This window comes from Mus pahari, chromosome 5 (genome assembly GCF_900095145.1).
Source record: "Mus pahari chromosome 5, PAHARI_EIJ_v1.1, whole genome shotgun sequence".
Taxonomy (NCBI): domain Eukaryota; kingdom Metazoa; phylum Chordata; class Mammalia; order Rodentia; family Muridae; genus Mus; species Mus pahari.
The window spans coordinates 76558324-76574504 of NC_034594.1; the positions used below are offsets into that span (position 1 = coordinate 76558324).

The 16181-nt window shown below is 38.3% G+C and overlaps 1 protein-coding gene across 1 annotated transcript in view; it reads left to right on the forward strand.

Moving 5' to 3' along the window:
• LOC110321973 (contactin-associated protein like 5-2) overlaps window positions 1–16181 on the forward strand; it is a 631889-nt gene that overhangs the window by 368468 nt on the left and 247240 nt on the right. The window contains exon 9 of the mRNA XM_029538684.1: window positions 15056–15205. Within this exon, the coding sequence (XP_029394544.1) occupies window positions 15056–15205 (150 nt within the window). The remainder of the gene's footprint in view (window positions 1–15055; window positions 15206–16181) is intronic.

A 16181-nucleotide genomic window follows, 5' to 3' on the forward strand; every position in this document is an offset into this window, starting at 1 on the left:
AGAGAGAGAGAGAGAAAAGAAAAGAAAAGAAAAGAAAAGAAAAGAAAAGAAAAGAAAAGAAAAGAAAAGAAAAGAAAAGAAAAGAAAAGAAAAGAAAAATGTTCTGTTTAGCATCTAAAGTTGTGTCTTTTGTTCCAAAATGTTTTTCTCGGTAGGCTCATTCTGGAGCTTGGTGGACTTTACACAAGGTTGACAGGAGAGTCTAGTTGTGTTTCTTTGTTTGTTTGTTTTGTTTGTTAGTTTTTTGCTTTGGTTTGGTTTGGTTTGGATTTTACAGACATCTGGCCTACATTAACTGAGTTTGCTTAAGAGTCATAATATATAAATATTAATATATCATATATTTGTAAGAATTTTGTATATGATATGTTATACATCATCTATGTAGTATACACATGTGGACTTCATGGGTAGACATTAAGCATCTTCTATTGCCCTTCACATTAGTTTTGTTTGTATTTTTGTTTGTTTGTTTGCTTTGGGGGTTTTGGTATTGTTTTATTTTTTTGAGGTAGGATATCTAATTTAACCTGGAGCTCCTGGGTTGACTACACTATTCAGTGAATCCCAGGACCCACCTGTCTCCATCTCTCAGTGCCAGTATTATAGGATTAGGTTGCCAAGTTCATGTTTTATATGTATTTTAGAACTCTGTACTCCAGTATTTATGTCTTCATAGCAGGCACATTGCCCACTGATCCACCGATCCATCAACAGGCCCTTTTGACTATATATATATATATATATATATATATATATATATATATATATATATATTTCCATGGTGGCTTTATTATCCATGACAAGGACTAAGGTGACATGGCATCTACCTCAGGAAGGGCAAACCTTCTTCTACAGATTTTGTCCCTTACTACATAGCCCTTTCTATTGAAGAAACCTATACCTGTGGCCATAATCTGAAACTCAGAAACAACATAGGTACATAGGACAGACTCAAAGCATCACAGTCCAGAGTCAGTTTAGCTGAGTCCATTTTGGAACTGGAAAGGCCATTTAGGTAAAGCTCATATGAGTAAAAAAGTCATGGTCTTCTTGCTTTCTGTATTTCTGACTTACCATCTTCTTCCAACTCCCATGGACTGCCAGGCACTGTGCAGGCCCTGGACCATGATATCCTGAGATTTTAGTACTTGTTCTTCCTGGAACACTTATCATTGTCTTTTATTTCTTTTTCTTCTCCTCCGCCTTTTCCTTCCCTCCTCTACTCTCCACTCTTCTATACTTTCTTTCTCTCCTACCTTTTATTCTTCCCATTTCCCCCTTCCTCCCATCCCCTCTCTATTCCTTCTTTCCTTCTTTCCTTCTTTCCTTCCTTCCTTCCTTCCTTCCTTCCTTCCTTCCTTCCTTCCTTCCTTCCTTCCTTCCTTCCTTCCTTTNTTCCTTCCTTCCTTCCTTCCTTCCTTCCTTCCTTCCTTCCTTCCTTCCTTCCTTCCTTCCTTTCTCCCTTCCTTCCTTCCTTCTTCTCTTTCTTCTTTTCTATCTTCCTCTCTTCCCTTCCCTTTCCTCTCCTTTCTTCCTCTCCCTCCACCTCTCCTTTGTTCTTTATTTGTTTTGCTTTTCAAGATTTCTTTCAAGATCTTGTGATATAGCTCAGACATTCTTTAATTATAAATTTTCTTTCCTCATTTCTCTTGAGTGCTGGGGTTATAGGATGAATGGCCATGCTAGTCTACGATTCTACCCTTTTAATCCTTGAATGTGTGATTCCATGGTATAGTCTTTGTGTGTTCATGTGTGAAAAACTCAGGTATGTGTGTACAATGGTGCATGTGTGACAGTCAGAGGACTATTGATTTCAGCCCTCAATGTGACATTTTTCAGACAGCATGCAATTCAAGAACGCACATGCTTCAAGGAATTTTCTCATTCCTTTCAATTGTGTTATTAGAGTGTTAGGGTTACTGACAGTGCTGGTACATCTGATTTATGAGGCCTTTGGGGATCTGAAATCAGTTCCTCACACATTGTTGTGATTTTATATATTATGTCATCTCTCCAGGACCATATTCTATTTTTAAGGATATTTTAGTAGCCCTCAAAAAGATGCTTAGAATGGAATCTATTATTGTAAAAGTCTATATGAGTACTAAGAAAACAGAATATTTCATAAAAGTAAAATAATATCCTTGCTTCATGTCATAAACAAAATTTTGAATGTCATATAAAACATTAAGGAATAGGAAAAGAAAAATTGCTCTGCTATGCCTTCCTTCAAAATGGTGGGTAATTTAGGTGATTTTTAATTTTATTTTAATAGGAAAACTCAAGGCAATAAGAAAAGAATGTATGAAAAAGGAAATTTAAGAAGGAAAGTATGAAACTCCAGTTTTCAAAATAACTTTTATTGCAGTACTTTTTCCTCTCCTCTGAAGACAGAGTTAAGAGCTAGAGAGGATGACTTTTTGTCCAGGGGATTAGTAAACAGAGCTCTGCTTGGCTGCAAAGCCAGGGAATTCCTACTCTGGAGACACCTATGTACTCTGTCACTAAAAGAAAGTATGTCCTAGATTTACAGATACTTTAGTTAATCCTACCTACAAGTCCTCATAGAGAAAAGGTCAACCATGCCCTCTGTTATTTTTAAGAAGGTTGGCAAATCAACCATTGTCTTTTGAAGATGGGCCAGTTTGACTTGATGAGATATACTAGGAACAGAATCTGTTAAATAAATTCAAAATCCTTCATCTATACATCTATATGCAAGGTTGTAACATTTTCATAGACCCTGATTATACCTCTGTCTTATTTTCTGTATATATGAGATAGGATCAGCTCCTTCAAGTCCATTTATTATCACAGTTAAGATATTCTCCATGATTAAGAAGTCACTTACCAATATAAGCATGCTTACACATTAAAATATTCTAGTGTGATTTAGTGTACATACAGAAATTTGGATATTGACTCTATTTTTGAGTGCTGTATTAATGGTCTGTTTCCTACTGAGAGTGTTATCAAGAAGTAGTAGAACTTGGAAGAGCTAAGATTGCATGTTTCTCAAATAAAACACTTTACTGTTTCTCAGACATTTGATATTCCTCAGTTGAGAATTCTTTGTTTAGTTCTGTGCCCCATTTTTAATGGGGTTATTTGGTTTTCTGGAGTCTGTTTTCTTGAGTTCTTTATATGTTTATCAGGTTTAGGAGTTCTCTGGTAGAATTTTTGGGGATCACTTATGTATACTGTTATATCACCTGCAAATAATGATATTTTGACTTCTTCCTTTCCAATTTGGATCCCCTTGACCTCCTTTTGTTTTCTAATTGCTCTGGCTAGGACTTCGAGAATAGGTAGGGAGAAAGTCTAGTCCCTGATTTTAGTGGGGTTGCTTCTAGCTTCTCTCCATTTACTTTGATGTTGGCTACTGGTTTTTTGTAGATTGCTTTTATTATTTTTATGTATGGGCTTTGAATTCCTGATCTTTCCAAGACTTTTATCATGAAGTGGTGTTGGATTTTGTCAAATGCTTTCTCAGCATCTAACGAGATTATCATGTGGATTTTGTATTTGAGTTTGTTTATAAAGTGGATTACATTGATGAATTTCCATATATTAACCCATCCCTGCATCCCTGTAATGAAGCCTACTTGGTCATGATAGATGATTGTTTTGATGTGTTCTTGGATTCGGTTTGTGAGAATTTTATTGAGTATTTTTGCATCAATATTCATAAGGGAAATTGGTCTGAAGTTCTCTATCTTTGTTGTGTCTTTACGTGGTTTAGGTATCAGAGTAATTGTAGCTTCATAGAATGAATTGGGTAGAATACTGTACTGGATAGCTTTGTGTCAACTTGACACAGCTGTAGTTATCACAGAAAAAGGAGCTTCAGTTGGGGAAGTGCCTCCATGGAATCCAGTTGTAAGGCATTTTCTCAATTAGTGATCAAGCGGGGAGGGCCCCTTGTGGGTGGTGCCATCCCTGGGCTGGTAGTCTTGGTTCTATAAGAGAGCAGGCTGAGCAAGCCAGGGGAAGCAAGCCAGTAAAGAACATCCCTCCATGGCTTCTGCATCAGCTCCTGCTTTCTGACCTGCTTGAGTTCCAGTCCTGCATCCTTTGGTGATCAACAGCAGTATGGAAATGTAAGCCAAATAAACCCTTTCCTCCCCAACTTGCTTCTTGGTCATGATGTTTGTGCAGGAATAGAAACCCTGACTAAGACAAATACCTTCTGTTTCTATTTTGTGGAATAGTTTGAGAAGAACTGGTAATAAGGACACATGCTCTACTATATGTTCATAGCAGCCTTATTTATAATAGCCAGAAGCTGGAAAGAACCCAGATGTCCCTCAGTAGAGGAATGGATACAGAAACTGTGGTACATATACACAATGGAGTACTACTCAGTTATTTAAAACAATGAATTTATGAAATTCCTGGGCAAAAGAATGGATCTGGAGGGGATCATCCTGAATGAGGTAACACAGTCACAAAAGAACTCACATAATATGCACTCACTGATAAGTGGATATTACCCCAGAATCCTAGAATACCCAAGATACAATTTTAAAAACACATGAAACTCAAGAAGAACCAAGACCAAAGTGTGGACACTTCACCCCTTCTTAGAATTGGGAACAAAACTCCCGTGGAAGGGGTTATGGAGACAAATGGAGCCGAGATGAAAGGATGGACCATCCAGAAACTGCCCCACCCAGGGGTCCATCCCATAATCAGCGACCAAACGCAGACTCTATTGCATACGCCAGAAAGATTTTGCTGAAAGGACCCTGATATAGCTGTCTCTTGTGAGGCTATGCCAGTGCCTGACAAACACAGATGTGCATGCTCACAGTCAGCTATCGGATGGAACACAGGGCCCCCAATAGAGGAGCTAGAGAAAGAACCCAAGGAACTGACGGTTTCTGTAACCCTATAGTTGGAACAACAATATGAACTAACCAGCACCCCCAGAGCTCATGTCTCTAGCTGCATATGTAGCAGAAGATGGTCTAGTTAGCCAACAGTGGGAAGAGAGGTCCCTTGGTCTTGCAAACTTTATATGCCCCAGTACAGGGGAACACCAGGAACCAAGAAGGGGGAGTGGGTTGGTAGGTTAGCATGAGGGGGGGAGGGTATAGGGGACTTTGGGTATAGCATTTGAAATATAAACGAAGTAAATACCTAATAAATTTTGGGAAAAAATGATAAAAGTATTTGTAGGGTTTAAATTGATTCAGGCATGTTTCTTCTAGGAGTGTACAATTCAAAATTTTTGAAATGTATTTTCTTGCTTTGTTTTCTCATATCAAAATTCATGGTGCCCCAATACAGGACAATGCCAGGGCCAGGAAGCAGGAGTGGGTAGGTTGGGGAGCAAGGTGTGGGGGGGACATAAGGGGCTTTGGGGATAGCATTTGAAATGTAAATGAAGAAAATATCTAATAAAAAGATAAATTATTGTGAAAAAATAAAACACTTTACTGTAAAGAGTAGAATGAGAAAATGGATCCTTGAAAATTAGATAACGTGTTTTTGTTTTTTTTTTTTTTTAACAGAGGTACTTGTTTTTATCGGAGAGGGCATATCTTTACATTTTTGTCATCCATAGAGAGTTAGGAGACTTGTATCTTAATATGAGTATTTTTCTGACAATCTTCAATTAGTTACGTTTATGCATGTCAGAACAGGATGGGTATTGGTACACAGAACTTGTCAGTGATGAAGTGCACCTTGTGTAGTGAAATGGTCTCAGGCTTGAACATAATTTTAACATGCAGAAATTAGAACTGTATGTTTAGGTCTACATTAGAAAATTAGCACTGTCACATTCAACTTCAGTTATTCGATCAGACATTATTGATGACAGCACCAGATGCCGCTCTGTCATATGCTAGCCAAAGCCCTCCAGATCCATGGTGCCTGCTAAGAAAGCATGAGACTATATGGGCAATGCAGGCAGAGAGTTTGCTGGTGACAGTGGGCACTGGAACTTTAGCTGCTTGAATCCTCCATCAATCAAGGAGTATTTGGACGAGGAAGGATGTGGTCCTATGGATGCCAAGGGAAACACAGAAACATGACCCTTACTCTGACACACAGTCATTTTTTTTTTTTTATTTTACTAGGAACAGGAGGTATACACAGACAAATTGTTAATTAAGACCACAAGGTTAGAAATAACATAACCCAAATGAATGGATCAGACTGTAAGTACAGACATTTATATGAAATTGCTGAGGAGCATTGTATTCAAAGGAACACTTCGTTTGCGTTATTTGCTTGCTTCTCTGATTATTTATTAATTGTTCATTGGTTTGTAATGACACGCCCCATCATAACATTTTCATATAATTTATGTATATATTTTTATCATGTGTACCCTATTGTTCTCTTTTCTTCCTTCCAGTCCAACTGCTCTGATTTTTCTTCCCCAATGATTCTATTCCCGTGTTCTCTTTTTAAGTGGACCAGTGTGAGGAACATGTGTGAGGGGTTATTTACAAGAGGATGAGCAACTCCCCTCCCCTCCCCTCCCATCCCTTCCACTCCCCTCTTTCCCTCATACCCCCATCTTCTCCTTTTCCTTCAAGTAGAACACTCTCAAGTGTTGACATGTTTCCTTGGAAAACAGAGTCAGGCTCATGGTCTCTGATTTTCTCTCTGTCATTTCTCTGTTTCCAATATTCTTTTTATATAAATGTCAAGCTGAATTTTAGAGCATAGAATAAGCAGAGAGAGAAAGGTTGAGAGTTATCTTGTTTCAACTGAATTTGTTTCTTTTTTTGTACAAAAACTTTCTTTTTTTACATTTCAAATGTTATCCCCTTTCCTGACTTCTCTGAAACCCCCTATCCAGTCCCCCCACCCATGCTCACCAACCCACTCCTGCTTCCTGGCCCTGGCATTCCCCTATACTGGGGTATAGAATCTTCACAGGACCAAGGGCCTCTCGTCCCACTGATGACCAACTAGGTCTTCCTCTGCTACTTATGCAGCTGGAGACATGGGTCCCTCCATGTGTACTCTTTGGCTGGTGGTTAAGTCCTTGTGAGCTCTGCGGGTACTGGTTGTTTCATATTGTTGTTCCTCATATAGAGTTGCAAACCCTTCAGCTCCTTGGGTCCTTTCTCTAGCTCTTCCTTTGGGGACCCTGTTCTTAGTTCAATGGTTAGCTGAGAGCATTCACTTCAGTATGTGTCAGGCACTGATAGAGTTTCTCAGGAGAGAGCTATATCAGGCTCCTGTCAGCAAGCACTTGTTGGCACCCACAATAATGTCTGGGGGTTTGATGACTATATATGGGATGGATTCCCAGGGGTGTCAATCTCTGCATGGTCTTTCCTCCAGTCTCTGCTCCACAGTTTGTCTCTGTAACACCTCTCATGGGTATTTTGCTTCACCTTCTAAGAAGGACCAAAATATCCACAGTTTGGTCTTTTTTCTTGAGCTTCAAGTGGTTTGTGAATTGTATCTTGGGAATTCTGAGCTTCTGAGCTAATATCCACTTATCAGTGAGTGAATACCATGTGTGTTCTTTTGTGATTGGGTTACCACACTCAGGATGATAATTTCTACTTCCATCCATTTGCCCAAAAAAATCACAAATTCATTGTTTTTAATAGCTGAGTAGTACTCTATAGTGTAAATGTACCACATTTTCTGTATCAGTTCCTCTCTTGAGGGACATCTGGGTTTTTTCCAGCTTCTAGCTATTATAAATAAGGCTTCTATGAACATAGCGGAACATGTATCCTTACTACATGTTGGAGCATGTTCTGATTATAAGCCCAGGAATGGTATAACTGAGTTGTCAGGTCCAATTTTCTGAGGAACCACTAAACTGATTTCCAGAGTGGTTGTACCAATTTGCAGTCCTACCAGCAATGGAAGAGTGCTCCTCTTTTTCCACATCTTTACCAGCATCTGCTATCCCTTGAGTTTTTGATCTTAGCTATTTTGGCTGGTGTGATGTGGAATCTCAGGGTTCGTTTGACTTTCATTTCCCTCATAGCTAAGGATACTGAACATTTCTCTAGGTGCATTTTAGCCATTTGGTACCCCTCAGTTGAGAATTCTTTTTTTCTTTTTTTCAATTTTTTTATTAGGTATTTTCTTTATTTACATTTCAAATGCTATCCCGAAAGTTCCCTATACCCTCCCCCTACCCTGCTCCCCTACCCACCCACTCCCATTTCTTGACCCTGGTGTTTCCCTGTACTGAGGCATATAAAGTTTGCAAGACATAGGGGCCTCTCTTCCCTATGATGGCCAACTAGGCCATCTTCTGCTACATATGCAGCTACAGACATGAGCTCTTGGGTTACTGGTCAGTTCATATCTTGTTTCAAGTATAGGGTTGTAGACCTCTTCAGCACCTTGGGTTCTTTCTCTAGCTCCTCCATTGGGGGCCCTTTGTTTCATCCTATAGATGACTGTGAGCATCCACTTCTGTATTTGCCAGACAATGGCACAGCCTCACACAAGACAGCTATATCAGGGTCCCTTCAGCAAAATCTTGCTGGCATAAGCAATAGTGTCTGGGTTTGGTAGCTGATTATGGGATGGATCCCTTCGTTTAGCTATGTATCCCACTTTTTAATAGGGTTATTTGGTTCTCTGGAGTTTAAATTCTTGAGTTCTTTGTATATATTGTACATGAGCCCTCTATCAGATATAGGGTTGGCTTTTCCCAATCTGTTGGTTGCCTTTTTGTCCTATTGACAGTGCCCTTTGCCTTACAGAAGCTTTGCAGTTTTATGAGGTCTTATTTGCCCGTTCTTGATCTTAGAGCATAAGCTATTGTTGTTCTGTTTAAGAAAATTTCCCCTGTGCCCATGTACTCAAGACTCTTTTCCACTTTCTTTTCTATTAGCTTTAGTGTATCTGTTTTTTTGTAGAGCTCCTTGTTCCATTTGGACTTGAGCTTTGTACAATGAAATAAGAATGGAACAAAATGCATTCTTCTACATGCTAACTGCAAGTTGAACTAGTACCATTTGTTGAAAATCCTGTCTTTTTCCCCACTGGATGGTTTTAGCTCCTTTGTCAAAGATCAAGGGACCATAGGTATGTGGGTTCATTTCTGAGTCATCAATGCTATTTCATTGATTTACTTGCCTGTCACTACAGCAATAACTGCAGGTTTTATCATAGTTGCTCTGTACTATAGCTTAAGGTCAGGGATAGTGAGTCCACCAGTAGTTCTTTTATTGTTTAAAATAGTTCTCACTATCCTAAGTTTTTTGTTAATCCAGATTGATTTGCAAATTGTTCTTTCTATCTCCATGATAAATTGAGGTGGAATTATGATAGGGATTGCATTGAATCTGTGGATTTCTTTCACCAAGGTGACCATTTTTACCACATTAATCCTGCCAATCCATGAGCATGGAAGATCTTGCCATCTTCTGAGATCTTTGATTTCTTTCTTCAGAGACTTGAAATTCTTGTCATACAGATCTTTCACTTGGTTGGTTAGGGTCACACCAAGGTATTTTATATTATTTGTGACTATTTTGAAGGGTGTTGTTTCCTTAATTTCAGCCTGTTTATCCTTCCTGTAGAGAAAGGTCACTGATTTGTTTGAGTTAATTTTATATCCAGCTACTTCACTGAGGTTGGTTATCAGGTGTAGGAATTCTCTGGTGGAATTTTTGGGGTCACTTATATATACCATCATATCATCTGCAAATAGTGATATTTTGGCTTCTTCCTTTCCAATTTGTATCACTTTGACCTCCTTTTGTTGTCTAATTGCTCTGGCTAGGACTTATATTGAATAGGTAGGGAGAGAATAAGGAATCTTGTCTAGTCCCTGATTTTAGTAGGATTATTTCCATTTTCTCTCCATTTAGTTTGGTGTTGGCTACTGGGTTTGCTGTATATTGCTTGTACTATTTTTAGGTATGGACCTTGAATTCCTGATCTTTACATGACTTTTATCATAAAGGGGTTGGATTTTGTCAAATGCATTCTCAGCATCTAATGAAATGATCATGTGGTTTTTGTCCTGGAGTTTGTTTACATAATAGATTATGTTGATATATTGAACCATCCCTGCATTCCTGGGATGAAGCCTTCTTGATCATGATGGATGATCATTTTGATGTGTTCTTGGATTTGGTTTGGGAGAATTTTATTGAGTATTTTTGCATAGATATTCATAATGGAAATTAGTCTGAAGTTCTCTTTATTTATTGGGTCTGTGTGTGATTTAGGTATCAGTCTAATTGTGGCTTCACATAACGAATTATTCAGAGTTCCTTCTATTTCTATTTTGTGGAATTGTTTGAAAAGTATTGATATTAGGTCTTTTTGAAGGTCTGATAGAACTCTGCACTAAACCCATCTGATCCTGGGCTTTTCCTGGTTGGGAGACTATTAATGACTGTTTCTACTTTTTTTAGGGGATATGGGACTGTTTAGATCACTTATCTGATCCTGATTTAACTTTGGTACCTGGTAACTGTCTAGATAATTGTCCATTTCATCCAGATTTTCCAATTTTCTTGAGTAAAGGCTTTTATAGTAGGATCTGATGATCTTTTTGATTTTCTCAGTTTCTTTTGTTATGCCTCTCTTTTCATTTCTGATTTTATTAATTTGGATATTGTCTCTGTGCCCTCTGGTTAGTCTGGCTAAGGGTTTATCTATATTCTTGATTTTCTCAAAGAAACAGCTCCTCATTTTGTTGGTTCTTGGCATAGTTCTATTTTATTTCTACTGTGTTGATTTCAGCCCTAAGATTGATGATTTCCTGCTCTCTACTCCTCTTGGGTTTATTTGCTTCTTTTTGTTCTAAAGATTTCAGGTATGCTGTTAAGCTTCTAGTGTGTGCTCTCTGCAGTTTCTTTTTGTAGGTTACGAGTTTTCTTCTTAGCACTATTATTGTGTCCCACAAATTTGGGTATGTTGCGGCTTCATTTTCATTAAACTCTAAAAAGTCTTTAATTTCTTTCTTTATTGTTTCCTGATCAAATTATCATTGAGTAGAGTATTGTTCGGCTTCCATGTATATGTGGGTTTTCTATTCTTTATGCTGTTATTGAAGACCAGTCTTAGTCTGTGGTGATCTGTTAGGATGCATGGGATTATTTCAGTCTTCTTGCATCTGTTGAGGCCTGTTTTGTGACCAATTATGTGGTCAGTTTTGGAGAGGGGAAAATGAGGTGCTGAGAAGAAGGTATATTCTTTTGTTTTAGGATAAAATGTTCTATAGCTATCTGTTAAATCCATTTGTTTCATAACTTCTGTTAGTTTCACCCTGTCTCTGTTTACTTTCTGTTTCCATGTCTTTCCATTGCTGAGAGTGGGGTGCTAAAGTCTCCCACTATTACTGTGTGAGGTGAAATGTGTGTGTTTAACTTTAGTAAAGTTTGTCTTATCAATGTGGGTTCCCTTGCATTAGGAGCATAGACGTTCAGAATTGAGAGTTCTTCTTGTAGATTTTTCCTTTGATGTGTAAGAAGTGTCCTTCCTTATGTCTTTTGGTAACCTTAGCTTGAAAGTCGATTTTATTCAATAACAGAATGGCTATTCCGTCGTGTTTCTTGGGACTGCTTTCTTGGAAAATTATTTTTCAGCCTCTTATTCTGAGGTAGTTTCTGTCTTTTTCACTGAGGTGGGTCTCCTGTATGCAGCAAAATGTTGGGTCCTGTTTACTTATCCGTTCTGTTAGTCCATGTCTTTTAATTGGGGAATAGTCCATTGATATTAAGAGATATTTACTGGCTGGTTTTGTGTGTCAACTTGACACAGGCTGAAGTTATCACTGAGAAAGGAGCTTCAGTTGGGGAAATGCCTCCTACCCAAGGGAGATCCAGCTGTAAGACATTTCTCAATTAGTGATCAAGGGGGGAGGTCCCCTTGTGGGTGGTGCCATCTCTGGGCTGGGAGTCTGGGGTTCTATAAGAGAGCAAGCTGAGCAAGCCAGGGGAAGCAAGCCAGTAAAGAACTTCCCTCCATGGCCTCTGCATCAGTTCCTGCTCCCTGACCTGTTTGAGTTCCAGTCCTGACTTCTTTCAGTGATGAACAGCAATGTGGAAATATAAGCTGAATAAACCCTTACCTCCTCAGTTTGCTTCTTGGTCATGATGTTTGTGCAGAAATAGAAACCCTGACTAAGACAGCTATTAAGGAAAAATGATTGTTGCCTCCCATTATTTTTGTTATTAGAAGTAGAATTATGTTTTGTGGCTACCTTCTTTTTGGGTTGTTAGAAGAAGATTAATTTTTTTTGCTTTTTCTAGGGTGTAGTTTCCCTCCTTGTGTTGGAGTTCTCAGTTTATTATCCTTTGAAGGGCCGTATTTGTGGAAAGACATTGTGTAAATTTTTTGTCATGGAATATCTTGGTTACTCTATCTAAGTTAATTGAGAGTTTTGCTGGGTGAAGTAGTCTGAATTGACATTTTTGTTCTCTTAGAGTCTGTAAGACATCTGCCCAGAATCTTCTGGCTTTCATAGTCTCTCATGAGAACTCTGGTATAATTCTGTTAATTCTGCCTGTATATATTACTTCTCCTTCTTCCCTTACTGCTTTTAATATTCTTTCTTTGTTATGTGCATTTGGTGTTTTGTTTATTATTTGATGTGAAGATTTTTCTTTTCTGGTCAAAGCTATTTGATGTTTTGTAGGCTTCTTGTTTGTTTATGGGCATCTCTTTTTTTTAGGTTGGGCAAGTTTTTATCTATAATTTTGTTGAAGATATTTATTGGCCCTTTAATTTAGGAATCTTTGCTTTCTTCTATTCCTATTATCCTTACTTAGGTTTGGTCTCATTTTGTCCTGGATTTTACTGGATGATTTGGATTATGATCTTTTTTGCATTTTGCATTTTTTGATTGTTGTGTCAATATTTTCTATGGTACCTTCAGTGCCTGAGTACTGTCTTCTATTTCATGTATTCTGTTGGTGATGCTTGCATCTATGACTCTTGATCTCTTTCCATGAATTTCTATCTCCAGGGTTGTCTCCCTTGGTGATTTCTTTATTGTTTTCACTTCAATTTTTAGTTCCTGGATGATTTTGTTCAATTCCTTCACCTATTTGGTTTTGTTTTCCTGTAATTCTTTAAGGAATATTTATGTTTCCTCTTTAAGATCTTCTTCCTGTTTAAGTGTGTTCTCCTGTATTTCTTTAAAGGAATCATTTATGACCTTCTTAAAATCCTATACCGGCATCATAAGATGTGATTTTAAATTCAAATATTTCTTTTCTGGCATGTTAGTATATCCAGGAGTTGCTGTGGTGGGAGAACTGGCTTCTGATGATGCCAAGTATCCTTGTTACTGTTGGTAAGAATCTTGTGTTTGCTTTCATCAGCTGGTTATCTCTGGTCTTAGATGGCCTTGCTGTCTCTTGCTGTCTCTTGTCCCTCCTATGGGTCTGTAAGCCCATGTCAGCAGTCCTGGGAGAGCAGCTCTCTCCTGGCAGAACTTGTGTACACAGGGTTGTGGAAATGTCCAAGCTCCAGGTGCAGATGGCTAAACTCATGTGCTCTGGAAGAGTAGCCAGTGCTCACAATTGCTGAGGCAACTCTCCAGACTACATTTTAGTAGGTACCTTGGGAGACTTCGACATTTCACTCTCTGGGATACTGGCAGTGTTTGGCTTTTTTAAATTTTTTTTTTCTTTTCCCTAAAGCGTATTCTAACTCCTAACATGCAATTATCATATACACTCCAACTAATTCAGTGTTATTTGAAATACTTATCAGTTTGAACCTTTACTATTGTAAAAAAGGGTCTCATGAAGTATTGACATCTCACATGTTGGCTGCATACCTTATTACTTTAGAATTTGTTCTTCAGGCACAATCCGTGGAAATGAAATACATTTGTAAGATATTTAATATTGTAGATAGAACACCTTCCAAAAATAATGCACACATTTGTGTTTAAAATCAAGATATATTGTCTGTTCCACTCTAGATCATTGGTTCTATATGCTGTGGTCCTTTAATAAAATTTCTCAATTTTGGAAAACCTCATTCATAGAATTATTTTGATGGCTACTTCATAACTATATTTTTAACTGTTTTGAATTTTAATGCAAATATCTGATATTCAGGTTACTTGAAATTCCACCCTGTAAAAGCCTTATTCAACTACATAGGGTTAGCAACCTGTAGGTTAAGAAAAACTGCTCTATGGAGAGTGTCTTTTGCCTTACAGAAGCTTTTTAGTTTCATAGGATTCCACTTATTATTGATCTTAGTTTCTTAACTACTGGTGTTCTGTTCAAGAAGTTGTATTTTACCAGTGCATATAGAAGTCAAACACAGAATAACATGGGTAATGATTTTGGAAAGTATCAAGGCATAGAATTAACATATGAACAGATAAAGGAAGGCTCTGGCTTCTACAGGTATACCTTAGCAAACTCCTGTGATATTGTGCATCATCAATAAGGGGAGATAGTAGAGCCTATGACTAGAGTAAACTTTTATGGCCTTTATGTACTCCTGTCCTAGGCCTATGCCTAGCCTAATCCTTGGCTCCTGGATACTAACCAGACTCTGCATCGTGAATCACATGTCTCCTTCTAGGATTGTCCATAGCTTACCTTCAAATATAACTTCATACATTGTGGGCATATATTTAAATTAGTATGCAAATGAAAGCAAAATACACCTACAATTGCTCATAGGTTCTTGCAAAATATCATATGTTCATTCCTTGGAATCACCTGACAGAATATTTACCTCATTAACACAGTCCCCATGGCTAAGACCCAAATTCTAGCTTGTAAAAGTTTTCATTAACAGGGTAATACAAACTTTAGATAATTCAAAAATGCAGAGGATGAAAGTGACCTATGACACTTCTGTATGAAGATAAAATTATTGGTAACATTTTGAGGCATTTTAACAGTTTTTTTTTTTTCAGATTTTTTTCCTTTGCAGCCACCCATGACTATTCTAATTAATATATAGTATTTCTTTATTTGGCACAGATGTCCCATATTTTGGTTTGCCTCCCTTTTTTCTAAGGAAAAAAAACTATTAGAAATGGTTTAAGGAAAGAGAATAAGATGTAAGGCAGAGGAGAAAGATGACCCTCGTGAAACAGCCCTTCCTGTTTCTCTTGCAGGCAGAAGCTTGAATGATGGCCAGTGGCATTCTGTCAACATCAATGCAAGGAGGAATCGTGTTACTCTCACATTGGACAATGATCCCGCTTCTTCAGCTCTGGAAACCCCCTGGCTACAGATTTATTCTGGATATAGTTACTACTTTGGAGGTATGTTCCCTGCCTTTAAGACTTCACATAAAGGGGCAAGGAACCAATTCCAACCCATGCTTTGTCAACTAGATAATCTATCCCATAGCTGGGCATGCACACATGCAGCTGAATTCAAGCAACAAACTGCAGGAAAGCAAAATCTCAGACCACCATGCAAATGTAAGTTGTCTATGGCAGAAAGAACTACGGCTATTAGATTTGGGTTATATAACTTACCAAAAATGATTTGTGTAGCTTGGCCAAGCTTCTTGGCCTCACACTGGAAAGGAGACACTCAGCTGAAAACTTAGGAAAATGGTGCTGAGAGTCAGCAAATACCCACAAGAGGTGAAACTCAAGTGGGAGGCATTAACAGCCGGCTCCGCCATCTAGGCCATCCACACTTATGGAGGATGGAGTAAAGTGGAAAAGAGCTGGAGGATCTGAGATACAAGGGGAGGAGCCACTAGCATTTCTGTCATCATTCTTTTTATGGTTTGCTGAACCCTTGCAATACTTCAAATAACAAAAACAAAAAAATTACTGGGGTAGATACAACTTATGTGGCATTTTACTATTTTTTAATAAGGTCACCCATGTTGAGTATTTTTAAAATGTCTTTTATTAAAAGAGATGATGTCTACTTCTGACACCAGTGGTCTGTCTTACAGAACTGGGACTTAGTTCATGTGCCTCTCTAAACTGGAGCTCCTAGGCTACAGTTCCTGGACTCCTTTTCTAGAACAAGTTCACATTTAAAATTATTGGGAGATATAAACAAGAGCAGAATGGAGGCTTGTGGAAGCTTAGTAGTGAAGGTCTTATTCAGCATTCCTGGTCTCCATGCATGGCACACATGCACACACAACCCCATGCATACTGGTCTGTCTATTCATGTTCCCCCTACACAATGTAAAGTGTAGCACAACCTGGTTCAGATAGTGTAGCTGTAAGCATACGTTAGCCTTGCCCTAGGGACAATAGTTCCTTCCCA